This window comes from Podarcis vaucheri (assembly GCF_965113315.1).
Source record: "Podarcis vaucheri genome assembly, chromosome: Z".
In the NCBI taxonomy this organism is placed as follows: Eukaryota; Metazoa; Chordata; class Lepidosauria; order Squamata; family Lacertidae; genus Podarcis; species Podarcis vaucheri.
In genome coordinates this window covers 41,681,066-41,695,492 of record NC_138758.1, presented here as the reverse complement: position 1 = coordinate 41,695,492, position 14,427 = coordinate 41,681,066, and the positions used below count along the sequence as shown (strand labels likewise).

Sequence of the window (14,427 nt, the reverse complement as noted above, 5' to 3'; positions counted from 1 at the left end):
TTTTTATATATTTCTGTGTAGGAGTATGTGTGTAAAAAAAATCTTTTCCTCCCATTTTTCTTCTGAAAGATGTAGGCAAGCATGCTAAAAAGAAAGTTAAAATTGCACTGTGGTTTTTCAGCGGAGAACTCGCTTTGCAAAGGGAGGTGGACAGGCTGCTTGCTCTCCACCCCCCACCTAGCATTTAAGCGCTGCAGGATTTTCTTTTCCCTTTTTGGTCAGATGGGGAGAGAGAGAGAGAGAGAGAGAGAGACTTTCACAAACGCAATTACAAGCTACTGTCTGCCTTGGCCCTTCTCTATTGATCATCATGTCATGACTAAATATTTAATTGAATCTTAGTTTTTTCTTCGTCTTCTTTTTGCCTTCCAATTAGGGGGCGTTTCGCTTCTGTGACTCCCTCCACTCCATCCACCCTTTCTCTCCCCCCACACCCTGCCACCCTTTATTCAGAAAGCCAGGCTCTGCAATGGCTGCGTGAAGTTGTCTATGTTTCAAGGAGGGTCTCCTGCAGTGATGAAGCTAAACACAGCAGCAGCAGCAGCAGCAGCAGCAGCAGCAGCAGCAACCCTCCATCAGCTGAACTGAGAAGCAAAGCAAAATCTATCTTTTCCCCCACATCTCCCCCCCCTCCCCGATAGCTTAGAGGGGCCAGTTAGCTATGTCTACTGATGAAGCACTTTTATTCCAGCTCTGTCTCCGAGGACCTGGGCTGTAGACGTGGAGAATTCAGCCGAAAGCATTATGGATCGGTAGAGCTGGTAAGTTTTTTTAAAAAAATTCCTTCCTTATTTTATTTTTAAACAGAATTTTAAGCACAGCCTGTTTCATCCACCCGAATGGTTTTTTGTATAAAGCATCTTGGTGCCTCCTAGCCACAGCTTATCGATTATTCTTGGCTTATCCTCTCTCCCACCCCCACCCCGATTTTTGAGTTACAGCAGGCAAGCTTTGGAAATCGGTGGGTGTGAAAAGCTTGGTGTCTCTTGTTGAGTTGGATTTTAATTGCTCTTCATTGCTGTTTATCTTTCAAATTGAATGCAATATGTACAAATGCCTCTCTCTCTCTCCTGGGGTTTTTGTAGTCTGGTGGGAAAGCTTGTCTTTGCAGCCCAAGGGCAGTAAATAGACCCTGGTTTGTTCCCATGTAAGAGATGCTGGAGGCTGGCATGAAGTACCATAAACTGGTAATTGATTTGGGGGAGCCTTTTCAATTTTTATTTATTTATTTTTTTGTACAGGAGGTTTTGGAAACATGACCAGAATTTTAAGATGTGGCAACAGGAAGTATGGAAAAGGGTTCTCCTTCCCAAACATCTTGCCTTTCTGTCTTTTTTTTAAAAAAACCCATTTGCCATCCATTTCCTCCATTCTTCCCCCACCACTTTGATTTTTGAATGGAGGTTAGAGAAAATGCTCTGGCACACACTGTGCAGCAATCACCTGAATCAGGGTGCCGTTTTTGGACTCTGATTATTTTGGAATGGAATTGTACAAGTTGGCCACAGAGGAAGGAAGGAAGACTGGAGGCAGAGGAACCCTTCCTCTTGCTGCCACACAATTGCAGGGGTATAGCTAATGGTCAGATACGTGTGCATCCAGGTATTGGCGCCTGATAGATTATTGTTGGGCAGTGCCGTGCCAAGGAGACTGAATCCGTGTGTGTATTTGGGAACTGTAGGGCTAGCAATTTCGATAATAATTCACCAAAATATGTTCTCACCCAGGAGGCTACTGTTTGGTTGCTTGTTTCAAAAGAAACATATATAAATTGAGGGGCAGGGATTGTTGGTTTTGTTTTTGCTTTGCTTTTATGGTGTGATTAAGATTAAAGTTAATAAGGATAGCCCCGGCTAAGTGGTAGAGCATCTGTTTTTCATGCAGAAGGTCCCATGATTGATCTCCAGCATCTCCAGGTAAGGCTAGGAGAGATCCCTGTTTGAAACCTTGGAGAGCCTCTGCCCATCAGTGCAAACAGTACTGAGCTGCATGGACCCATGGTCTGACTCAGTATAAGAAGTTTCTTGAATGCCCATTATATATCTGCAGGGAGGGCACTAACTTAGTAGCAGAGCATCTTCTTTGTGTGCAGAAGCTCCCAGGTTCAATCCCGGCCATCTCCAGGTGGGACTGTGAATGACCCCTGCCTGAAACCCTGTAGAGCTACTTCCAGTTAGTGTAGGTCAGGGATGATGAATCTGTGGCCGCACAGATGTCCCTGTACTCTAGCTCCCATCAGCCTTACCTGGCATGGCTAACGGACAGGGATGAAGGGAGCTGTAGTTTACTTGCTTATCCACACCAGTGGAAATTATATGGGGGCCCATCTGCACTGAGAAAACGCAAGGGACCACTGTCATCAGTTTTATTTTGAAAAGTGCCCCCTCCTGCTTTCCCTTTCTGGAAAGGAGCTGTGAAAAGCAGCTTACAAATAGAAAAGCAAAAAAGAAAAGAAAAAAGCACCAGTGATCCAGCCATTAAAACACAAATGATTCAATTAAAAATAGCAGGAAAAAGCAATGTGCAAGCAGTATCTCCCTCGTCTCATCTGAGGAGTAAAGGGCTGATGGATTAGGCCAGCACCCCATCAAGTCGCAGCACAGCCAACCAGATGCCCTCATGTGAAGTACTCAGGCAGGACCCAAGCACAACCTCAAGTCTCCCCACTTGCAGTTCCCATCAGCTGGGACTTAGATCAGAGAAGTAGAATAGAGCCATCCAGCTTAGCAGTCAGGGTCAGTGTAAACCTGAAAGAGTCCCAGAGTCCCAGAGAGGTGCAATGTTTATCCATTCTCTCTCTCTCGGAAGAGTGCTGGATTGCTGCTGCATTTCAGATTCAACCTACTTTCATGAAACTTGAACCTGCTACTTGCCCTGCCATCAGTGGAGAAGGGTGAACACTCAGCTCTCTTCTCTCCCCACTTCCCTTTCTGCGGTTCTTGTAGATACTTGAAAAATTAGTTTTCCTTCCTTTGGAAGGGCTGGCACATCCAAAGGAAGTGCTCGCATCAACTTTGCAAGGTAAACTAGTCTGAGGCAGAGTAATTCACCAAAGGTCACGCAGTGAGTTTCATGGTTTGATTAGGGATTCGAGCCCAGGTCTCTTCGGTCCAAATATAACAAGGTGATCACCACCCCACACTGGCTGCCTGGCTTTCCCTTTTCCTCATATGTTTTTGAGTTCTAGCTCAGCTGTCCTCAGCTGTTGCAGGCCTTTAACCTCAACATGCTGCATGAGACCCAGTTTTAATTATATATCAGCTTTTCTACTTCTCTCTGTCTTTGTCAAGCCACATCAACCCTGCAGGCATGCTGGTTTAACAAAGTCATTCCTTCTCCTTGGGGAACACTGATACAAATCAGTAGCATAGATCAAGGGTGCTTCAGTCTGAGGGACACTTTCCTTTCTTGGCAACCTTTTTCTTTTATTTGGTGGTGGTGGGGTTTGCACATGCCAATGATGGGTGGGATAAGAGGCAGAAGGGGGCAGATCAACTGACGTAAGCTTTTACCTTTGGTGCAAAAGGCTAGTTTATAGACACTTCATTTCACTAGGTCTGCCTAGGATGAACTAAGGATGGTGCCCCACAGTGGGTGAGGCACTAGGGAATGTGTCGCTGTGACAACTGTTGACCTAGATCACTTGAAAGGGCTGTTAGATGAATGGAGGGTGGGTTCACCAAAGGGGGGATTAGCCTGGCTTGTGAAATGGACCCTCCAGGTCCAGGAGCAGTCTATCTCTGAATGCTAGTTGCTAGTGGGGTGGGTGGGGAAAAGCTATTGTCTTCATGCACTGCTTTTAAACTTCCCAGTACCACCAGACTGGCTGCCATTGGAGTCAGAGTCCTTGACTAAGTGGACCTTTGTCAGATCCAGCAAGGCTTTCCTTATGTCCCAGGAGCTCAGTGGCAGAGCACCTGCTTTTCGTGCAGAAGGTCCCAGGTTCAATCCTCAGCTTCTTCAGGTAGTGTTCAGACAAAGACTCTTTGTCTGAAACCCTGGAGAGCTGCTGCCAGTCAGTGTATACAATACCGAGCTAGATGGACGAATGGTCTGACTTGGTATGAGACAGATTCCTATGTTATGAGCACCCAGAACCTCCAGCCTGAAGCACTGGCCTCATCTCCCCTCTGCTTGCCTTCTCGTAAGGCTGCTTTTTGCAAGCACACCCTGGCTTCCTTTGCTCAGCAAGACAATGCCTGGGTTTCTCTTCAGCCACTGCCTTGCAAGATTGGATCTGGCACACGTCTTCTGTTCATCTCCCCGCTTCTGAATCCGAGAACCTGGCTCTGGATGAAGAAGCACCAGTGAATAACGAAGAAAGGAGTAACCAGCACCACATGCTGCGATCTTATTAAATCACTAATCCTCCTTCCCCAGTGATGTCATGCTTGCAGGATGATTCTGCTGGCAGGGAAGGAGGTCTCCTTGGTGTCTTTGGATGTAGGCAAGAAAAATTAATCTGCCAAGAGGGTGTCCCTTCCTCTTTCTTAGACTTGAATGCAGTCCGAGAGCATCTGTTCATTTCCCAGCAGATATATAAAAAGTGGGAGAAGGCTGAGCCTTTCTATATCTTGCACCCTCAACTCTGCCCCTAACTCAGGGATAGGGAACTGGATACTATCAATGAGCAAAATCCTTATCTCCCAGCAGGGCTTGTTTGACAGGAGAGTGGGGGCCGTGGGATTGACCTCTTGCCAATCACATGGCATTGCAAAGATGTCTGTTGGCCTCGTTTTGACCCACAATGATAATCAGCTGATCCTTGAAGCTTGCAAAATGTCACAACTAAGTCACTAAGCCCCGCTATAGTGACTAGCCTGCAAAAGAAAAGGAAAATATAGAAATTCTAGCCTATTGCAACACTAGAAATCTTTGTTTCTCTTGCTGGCCACAGAACAGGACAAGCCCTATATATGGAAATGCAGGCAGTTACGCCCACTTGTCAATCTGCTGGTGTCACTCCAGTGGGCGACAGCAGGGTTCAGTTCTGGGGTGGCTGCACCCATCAGTTCCCCATAGAAAACTAGCGCTGAGCTAAAGCAGCGGGATTCTTCAGCTGACAGCAGCTGCCTGCTGGAGTGACACTAGCTGATAGACAGGTGGGTGTGCAGTTAAATCCTCATATCCCTGCAGAGAGCCAAGCTGAGCTGGGGAATGTGCTGGTGAAGCAGACTTCTGCAGAGAGTAGTATTGAAGTCTCTGCTCATCATCTGAAACGCAGTAGCTCTGCTCAGTGCTACTCCCTGTTTGCTATCTCCTCCCACCCCATCTCTGCAGGTCAACTTTGAGAGATCAGTCTCCTGACATCACTGTGATGTCAGATGACTGACAGGTGGGTAGCCCAATCCACCTGTCAAAGTCAACATGCAGAGGTGCTGGGAGATAAAGACCTGGCCCTTTGGGTTAAAAAAGGTTCCCTTATCCTAGTAGTAAAAGGAAAAGACTTCAGGTATCGCAGAGACCAAGCAGACTGTCAGAGGAGGAGCTGAGAAATCTGCTCCTTCTACCATACCCCTCCCAGGGATTCCTGGTTGCCTATGGCAAATTGTAAAGTGCAAGACTGCCCTCTGTTAGGGCTCTTGCTGTGTAAGGTGCTTGCTAGCATCCATTTCTAAGGCGTAACAGATATATCCTCTCTGCACTTTAGGGAAAGTGTGTGACATATCTGAAGCACCCCTTCCCTTGCTCCCCTGGGTCAAGAGTCCATCCATTGGATAACACATATGTCCATGTGTGAGCAAGAGATTTCCAGAAGATCAGCAGGCGTTTAAGAGAAATAAATATTTATTTAGAAATAAGAGCAGGGTTTAAGAGAAATAAATATTTATTTAGAAATTCTTGACCATTCTCATTTTATTGCATATATAGCACTACCTATGTACATGGTTCTTTACAAAGAACTGCTGGGAGGGTGTTTAGTGGAACAAGGAAGCAACAAAAGAGGTGCATAACACTATTATACATGTCTGTGGTGCAATTGCACTTTGAATACTATGTATGGTTCTGGCTGCCTCACCTGAAAAAGGATATTGTAGAACTGAAGAAGGTTCAGAAAAGGGCACCCAAAATGATCGAGGGAGTGTAGAAACTCCCCCTATGAAGCAAGGTTACAACATTTGGGGCTTTATGGTTTTGAGAAAAGACAAGTAACAGGAAGACAAAATAAAGGTGTATAGGAGGATGCATGGTGTGGAGAAAGTGGGGAGGGCGAAGTTTTCCCCTCTCTCTTTAAACACTAGAACTTGAGGTCATCCAGTGAAGCTGAACGTTGGAAAATTTAGGACAAAAAAATATGCTTCTTCACATGGCACATAGTTAATCTATAGAATGCACTCCCAGAAGTTGTTAGGGGCACTGACATGTATGCCTTTAATAATAATAATAATAATAATAATAATAATAATAATAATAATAATAATAATAAAATTATTTTTATTTATTCCCCGCCCTCCATGGCCAGAGCTGGGCTAAGCACGGCTAACACCAGTAAAATTACAATGAAAACATAAGGGGGGCAATTTAAAATACAGGTTAAAAATACAATTTAAAATGCAGCCTCAATTTTAATAATAGCCCATAGATCAAAACCAGAAGGGGAGGGAAACATAGGGTCAGACTGAGTCCAAGCCAAAGGCCAGGCGGAACAGCTCTGTCTTGCAGGCCTCTGCAGAAAGATGTCAAGTCCCACAGGGCCCTAGTCTCTTGCGACAGAGCGTTCCACCAAGTCGGGTCCAGTACTGAAAAGGCCCTGGCCCTAGTTGAGACCAATCTAACCACCTTGCGACTTGGGACCTCCAAAGTGTTGTCATTTGTGGACCTTAAGGTCCTCCGCGGGGCATACCAAGAGAGGCGTAGGTACATGGGTCCTAGGTACATGGGTCCTAGGGCGCATAGGGCTTTAAAGGTCAAAACCAGCACTTTAAACTTGAGCCTGTACTCCACCGGGAGCCAGTGCAGTTGGTAATCTCGTGGCAAAGACCCCATAAGGAGCCTCGCCGTGGCATTCTGCAGCCACTGGAGTTTCTGGGTCAGCTTCAAGGGCAGCCCACGTAGAGCGAGTTACAATAATCAAGCCTGGAGGTGACCATCGCATGGATCACTGTGGCCAGATCAGGGCGAGAAAGGTAAGGGACCAACTGCTTAATACAGCGGAGATGGAAAAACGCCACCTTTGTTGTGGCTGCAACCTGTGCCTCCATGGAAAGGGAGGCGTCGAAGGTTATACCCAAGCTCTTTAAAGGAGAGGATTGAACAAATCCATTGAGGATAAGGCGACTAGCCACAATGGCTATGCTGTACCTTCATTGTTGGAGTTAGTAGGCCTCTTAATATCACTTGCTGGGTATCACAAGTTGGAAGAGCTCTGTTGCACTCAGGGCCTGCTTGCGAGCTTCCTGTGGAACATCTATTTGAGAACAGGATGCTGGACTAGGTGGGCCCCCTTTGGAATGATCCAGGATGGCTCTTCTTACATTCTTAAGTGGGAAAATTGAGACATGATTAAGCAGGTGAAAGAAAGACTATGTGATTATTCCCACTGGATTGTTACAATAAGGACTAGGGTGATGAACCAAAGGCTTCCTGGAAAATAATGGTTTCCGGGGGGTGGGGGGTGCAGCTTAAGGGAGGTGATTGCACAAAGGCATTTTGGAAGGCTATTCCAGCAAGGTATAAGGCACAGCAAGGGGAAAGGGGCTGAGTTTTCCCAGAAAACAGGAGGCTGTTGGACGGTAATATGGTGAAGCAAGATGAGTGAAAGTCTCATGGATGAATCAGGAATTAAACACAGAAAGATAAGGAGGGACAAAACCATGGGTTTGAAGGTGCAGACAAGGTACACATAATCCATCCCTGCTTGTCTCCCTCCCCTCCTGGGTCCTCTTAAAAAGGAAGCTCAAAAGTGTCAGTGATGTGAGTTTCCTCTGTTTTTGGGTCTTGTTGAGAGTTCACACGAGTCTTATTTATTTCTCAACCCCCCCCCCTTTGTATGCGGCTTGAGGACACAGAACTTGGTCCTGTGCGATTGCCTACTTGTGAGATCAACACAGAACTGTTTGTGAGGAACAGAGCTATAAACCTCCACCCTGACACTTTGAAATGCCAGATTTTGCCCTCCCCACCCACCTTGCTAAATTCACAAAGAGGGGGTGGTTGTAGTCCTGCGACAGAAAGCAAATGTATATGTATTTCTCCCCCCCCCCAAATGAGCATATTGTGATAAAGAATGGGCAGAACTTTTTAAGAGTCATTTCATCAGATTGATGCTGAAAGGCATTTTGTATATTTGACTCCATTATGATTTGCTCAGCTTCCCAATTTGGCTGCTGTGAAGGGGAGAAGTGTGTGTGCGTGTGTGTGCGCGCGCATATCTATATATATATATAGAGAGAGAGAGAGAGAGAGATATGCAGATATAATTGCTCCAGATGAAATAACTTTTTATTTTGTTGGTATCTAATGTGTCTTTCAGCAAAATGGGTAGGCTACATCAAAATTCATTACCTTTAAGGGAATTCAGAAATAATTCTCTTTCTGCTTTTACATTTTAGCACTGGAGTAGTTTGATTACATTTTCTGAATGGTTTTCTTTGCCAAATGGCATCTGCATTCATCAAGAGGAGAGCCAGATTAATTCTGTGGGGTTTCAGGTGCTGTTTTGCTTGCAGACAAGTGGAATTTCGAGTTATTCACCTAATTGTTGAAATGAAACAACGCAGGGTGATCACCTGATCTTTGATGCATGAAGAGCCCCCTTTTGCCCACAGTTTGATTTCAGTGATTAGGTAGATCTGGGAAGGGTGCTGTGAAAGGCAACTGAAATGATCAAATGTTTGAAGCGTCTTCTCTACCAAGGGAGTCTTAAGCAGTGGTGGGAAACTGATGGTCCAAGAGCCACATGCCACCCTCAACTCAATTTCATGTGGACGGGGTGAAAGATGAAATAGACTGAGCAATGGAAAGAAGGAAGGAGGCCGTTTACCAACCTGACAGGGGCTGATGAGAGCTGGGAGTCTACCAATGCAGTCGTACCTTGGTTCTTGAACACCTTGTGACTCGAACGTTTTGGTTCCCGAACGCCGCAAACCTGGAAGTGTGTGTTCCGGTTTGCAAAAGATTTTTGGAAGCCAGATGTCCAACGGGGCTTCTGCAGCTTCCGATTGAGTGCAGGAAGCTCCTGCAGCCAATCGGAAGCCACGCCTTGGTTTTCAAACATTTTCAGAAGTCAAACGGACTTGCGTAACGGATTCTGCTTGAGAACCAAGGTACAATTGTACCTAAAATGCACCAGGTTTGGGAAGGCTGAGCTAGATTGTTGGACCACAAAGCTCTCTAGAGATCCTTCAGTCAGTTGCTATCTCTCGGCCCTTACTCACCTCAGGACTGTTGTACTAAGAGGAACAAGTGTGAGGGCAGTCATCTCTGTTAGTCTGAGATCCCTGCAGGTAAGGGCAGAACAAAAATAAAACAATGTACAGTGGTACCTCGGGTTACATACGTTTCAGGTTACAGAGTCTGCTAACCCAGAAATAGTACCTTGGGTTAAGAACTTTGCTTCAGGATGAGAACAGAAATCGTGCTCCGGCGGTGCGGCAGCAGCAGGAGGCCCCATTAGCTAAAGTGGTGCTTCAGGTTAAGAACAGTTTCAGGTTAAGAACGGACCACCGGAATGTATTAAGTACTTAACCCGAGGTACCACTGTACCCACTTTTTAGGTGTGGAGAAGAAGGCAACCTGATTAGGCAGCATAATGACTATTTTTCAGATTATAAAGATGGGGTGAATAAACATTTTTTTCTCTTTACGTGGTACTCTAATTTAGGCTGAACTGATAGAGATGATTTGTTGGCAATCAGTTTTAGGAATGATAAAAGGAAGCACTCCCTTGACTGTGTCTCTCTGACAGTGCATCCCACTGTGGCCAAAGTGGCTTAGTGGGGACGGGTGGAGTGGGACATTGTATTTTTTGGATCTTGGCCCAGTAGTTGGAACACTCTAGTAGCTTCTCAGATTGCTAAACCAGTAGTGGCTGGTGCCCATTAGGACTAGTAGGGTGGAAGGCAGGGAGCCCAACAGTAGGTGGAGCCAGACAGATGGAGGCAACTAGTTTTAGTTTTGTCCCATCCTCTTCCGTGCTGACTTATTCTGAAGGTGGTGGTGCAGTTTCCGTTTGACTGAACAGACCAGGCTCTACTGCAAACAGTTGACATTATCTAGTCATAAAGAGGCCACATCTATGAAGCATGCATTTCTCAATGGTACAAAGGCATCATCTTTGGGGATGGGGTGAGAATAGCAGAATGACCTTGCTTCCTGAAACATTAAGATGTTTGCATACAGTTTAGAAAGTTGGTGGTGAGCCTAGAAAGAGGTCTTATACTGTACTGAATCAGGCCACTGGTCAATCTAGTTCAGTATAGTCTACATTGACTGGCAGCAGCTCTTTGGGGTTTCAGGCAGAAATTCCTCCCAACCCTTCCTGGAAATGCCAGCAATTGAACCAGGGTCATTCTGCCTTTAAAGCAGATGCCCTGTCAATGAGCCAGTGCCCTTCCCTTAAAGTCTTTCAAGTGGTCTTTTGCCCCTCTGAAATCCACACATGGGAGCAATATTTTATGTAGTGTATGTGAAATGAGACCCACTGTTGCCTTTTCTCACAGGGAATGAACATTTTCTCACTCACAAAATAGGAATATTTGGCCAGAGCCAGAAAAGAGGTTTCAGAGGGCTAGATTTGGCCCAGAGACATCCATTTGGCCTCCCCTCTTCTAGAACAAAAGACAGTGTGTTTGAAATATGGAGTGTCCCTTAAATTGCAGGACATCAGGCACCCTCTGAAAGTGCACAGCTTTAAAATGCACATCTTGTTGACCGAACTGTGCTGGGAGCTAGCGTCTGAATTCAATAGGCTACAATTTGATTGTATTTATTATCCATTTTCATTCTGGAGGCTTGCAGGCTCCAGTTGGGTCATGCAAAGCTGAATTCTACACAACACTGCCGCACCAGGGTCCTCAGTGGCTAGTGGTATAATATTATGCACCGGATGTTCTTTCTTGACATGACATTGCTTAGAAGAGTGAAAGAGGATGGTGTGGTGACATCACCAGGCTGCCAGGGGCTAGGGGTGGCAGGGAATGGGAATGTGTCAACCTTGCTAATTGTCCTGAAGTTATTGATATATTTGTTGGACTTTTGAGGGCAAAAAAAGGAGAAACTTGGATTTATGATCCTAAAGTGGAGTAGGAATGCAACAGTGTTTTGGAGAATGAACACAGCATTATTTGCAGCTGTGAATAAAGGTCCTGCATACAGTAACAAGTTTCCAAGAGGCTACTGCAGATCCACCCTGCCATCCTAGCAGTTCGAAAGCATGTCAAAGTGCAAGTCGATAAATAGGTACTGCTCCAGCAGGAAGGTAAACGGCGTTTCTGTGCACTGCTCTGGTTTGCCAGAAACTGCTTAGTCATGCTGGCTACATGACCTGTGCACCAGCTCCCTCGGCCAGTAAAGTGAGATGAGCGCCGCAACCCCAGAGTCAGTCACGAATGGACCTAATGGTCAGGGGTCCCTTTACCTTACCTTTACTGCAGATCCACAGGGAAGAAAAGATAAGAAAGTCTTAACTACAGTCATACCTCGGGTTACAGATGCTTCGGGTTGCGGGATTTTGGGTTGTGCACTGCGCCGAACCCGGAAGTACCGGAACGGGTTACTTCCGGATTTCGGTGCTTGCGCATGCACAGAAACACTAAATCACGCGTTGTGCATGTGCAGAAGTGCTGAATCGCAACCCTCGCGGGTTGCGAACGTGCCTCCTGCACGGATCACGTTCGCAACCTGAGCGTCCACTATAGTGGTAACTGAGGCCCATTGGAACTCGTAGGGTGGAAGGCAGGGAGCCCAACACTAGGGGGAGACAGAGTCAACCACAGGCAGAGCCAATTGTCCCATCCCTCCTCCGTGGTGAGTTCTGCAAGAGCAGTACTGGTACTAAGGAACAGGAAGCTGAAAGCCTGGTCCATCCCTTTGACTGGTTGTAAGTAAGAAGGAAACCAGGTGAAGGCTGGTTAAAGGCAGACTGAGTTTTGTGGGGTTGGTGCCTAATTTGTCCACTGGTTTTAATCAATGACTTGTGCAATATATTGTGTATTCAGTGCAGCAGGTTGCTGGCCAGCACTTTAAAATGAGGAATGAAGATGAATGATAGGTTTGACTTGTATTTTCTTTCTTTCCAGAAGTGCAGTTTTCTCATAAGCTCATAGGATGTTCCTCTGAGTTGATCTTCAGGTGATGGGGCAGTCTCCACAAGTAGGGCACACACAGTAATGTTTATTTATTTATTAGATTTAGATACTGCCCTTCATCAAATGATCTCAGGGCAGTTCACAAAATAAAAACACAAGACAAAAAGTTAAAACAGAAATAACAAAACGACAACCTTCTCCCTTCACTTTCTTTTTTAGAGATGAAGATAAAACAAAAGGGGGGGACTAGACAGGAGGTACGTTCAGGGAGGTTGATCAGATGTGAAAGTGGCGTCCTACATGGCTCTGAGGTTCGGTGGGTCTTTACCAAGGGCCAAGTCCTTAGTGTGGTAAGTCCTGCCCTGTAGAACATCTTGCCAGTACAGTGGTACCTCGGGTTACAGACGCTTCAGGTTATAGACTCTGCGAACCCAAAAATAGTACCTCGGGTTAAGAACTTTGTTTCAGGATGAGAACAGAAATCGTGCTCCGGCGGCACAGGGGCAGCAGGAGGCCCCATTAGCTAAAGTGGTGCTTCAGGTTAAGAACAGTTCCAGGTTAAGAACAGACCTCCAGAATGAATTAAGTTCTTAACCCGAGGTACCACTGTAAAACTTATTATTCAGACAGACCTTTCAAACCTGAGATTCTTTGCCAACCAGCCTTTACTCATCTGTTTGACATTTTAAATTGCTTTTACTGTAACTACTGTTTGTGTTTGTGTACCGCCTTCTGATATATTTATATGCGCATTTTTATATGAAGGTGCAGATTCTAAATATTTAAGTAATAATAAATAAGGGTGACAAAGCAGAAAGTGGGCAGGACCAAAGTAGGAAGTAAGTGGAGTGCCCTCTTCTCGCTTCTTAATCCATCATCCACCCACCCACCCACCCACCTGTAATGTATAGGAATGCAGCCTTAATTTGCGGCCCTCCCTACTGTAATAAGATAAAAATAAACTCTGATTTCCCAAAGAGATACATTTATAGTTCTTGCATATATTCCTCATTAGTTCTTTTGGGTTTCCCAGCCGTTTTAAAGATATTTGTAATTCACTTTAAGTCATTTAGAGATTTCTAAAAGATAAATTCACGCAAGCAAGGGTAGCGGGATAACATCACTCCGCCAAGCTTTGTCCTTTAAAAAAATATATATTAAAGATTTCTTAGTGTACAAAAATACGTGCATTGTCTCTTTTTTCAAGTTTTGTTTTCTACAGATCAGTTTTATTCGTTGTGAGACAATAGTGTTGTGTACAGTGTTAGGTTGTCCTTTATGGGTAACTTTGCAGCAATTGAAATTCAGGCATTGCGCTTTCCCCCACCTTTTTTGGTACATTATGTTCTTTCCATGTGCATTATTGTTACTATTTTTTTTAAGGATTTAAATTTTATTACCCTTCAGGTTTTTAAGGCGCTAATTTAATCATTGACATGGCATTTAATCATTGACACGTTCAGGAGGAAGAGTGGAGATTTTTAACTCAACATTCGGATGTTTAAATTTAAACGCGAAATGAAGGAGAAAAAGCCTCCAGGGTTTCAGGCAGGGGTCATTCACAGTCCTGCCTGGGAAGATGCCCATGATGCTACCAGCCCTTCCCTAGGTTGGCATAGTGTGGAACCTGCAAAGGTTGTGGATTTAAAAGGTAAAGAGAGAAATTATTGCAGGACTTTGAGAGCCAGTATGGTCTGGTCGTTAGTGTGCTAGGCTGGGAAGACCCAAGTTCTGGTGCCCCCTTACTCATGAAGCTTACTTGGTGACCTTACTTGGTGACCTTATTACTAGGTGACCTTATGCACTCTCAGTCTAACCTATCTCACAGGGTTATTGTAGTGATAAAAGGAAGGATGGGGCAGAGAATGAGGCATACCAACTTTTACTTCCTTGGAGGAACAGCACCATAAGAAACAAAATGCACATCAACATAATTTGCACATTTTTACAAAGCAGTAGAGTTCATGTGACTGCCTTGGCATCAAATGCGTCTTTTGAGTGGCCAAAGCTGGAAAAAAGCCAATCTGTTTTGAGGCATAATTATCACTTTTTACAGGCTTAAAAATATCCCTGGTGTTGGAGAACTTCTGATTTGGGTGAATGGGGCGGTAGCTAGTGAAATGGCAATGTGGTGTTTTTTTAAAAACAACTGGATTTGTGAAAGGTGGTCTCTATATAT

The 14,427-nt window shown here is 45.1% G+C and overlaps 1 protein-coding gene across 5 annotated transcripts in view; it reads left to right on the top strand.

Annotated features, from left to right (window-relative positions):
- Positions 1 to 14,427, top strand: part of GARNL3 (GTPase activating Rap/RanGAP domain like 3) — a 112,482-nt gene that overhangs the window by 35,806 nt on the left and 62,249 nt on the right. For 4 of the 5 annotated variants that reach the window (XM_082207674.1, XM_082207677.1, XM_082207675.1 and 1 more), the window contains one exon: positions 692 to 761. The exons of the other annotated variant lie outside the window; for it this stretch is intronic. In XM_082207674.1, the coding sequence (XP_082063800.1) occupies positions 692 to 761 (70 nt within the window). The remainder of the gene's footprint in view (positions 1 to 691; positions 762 to 14,427) is intronic. 5 annotated transcript variants of the gene reach the window in all.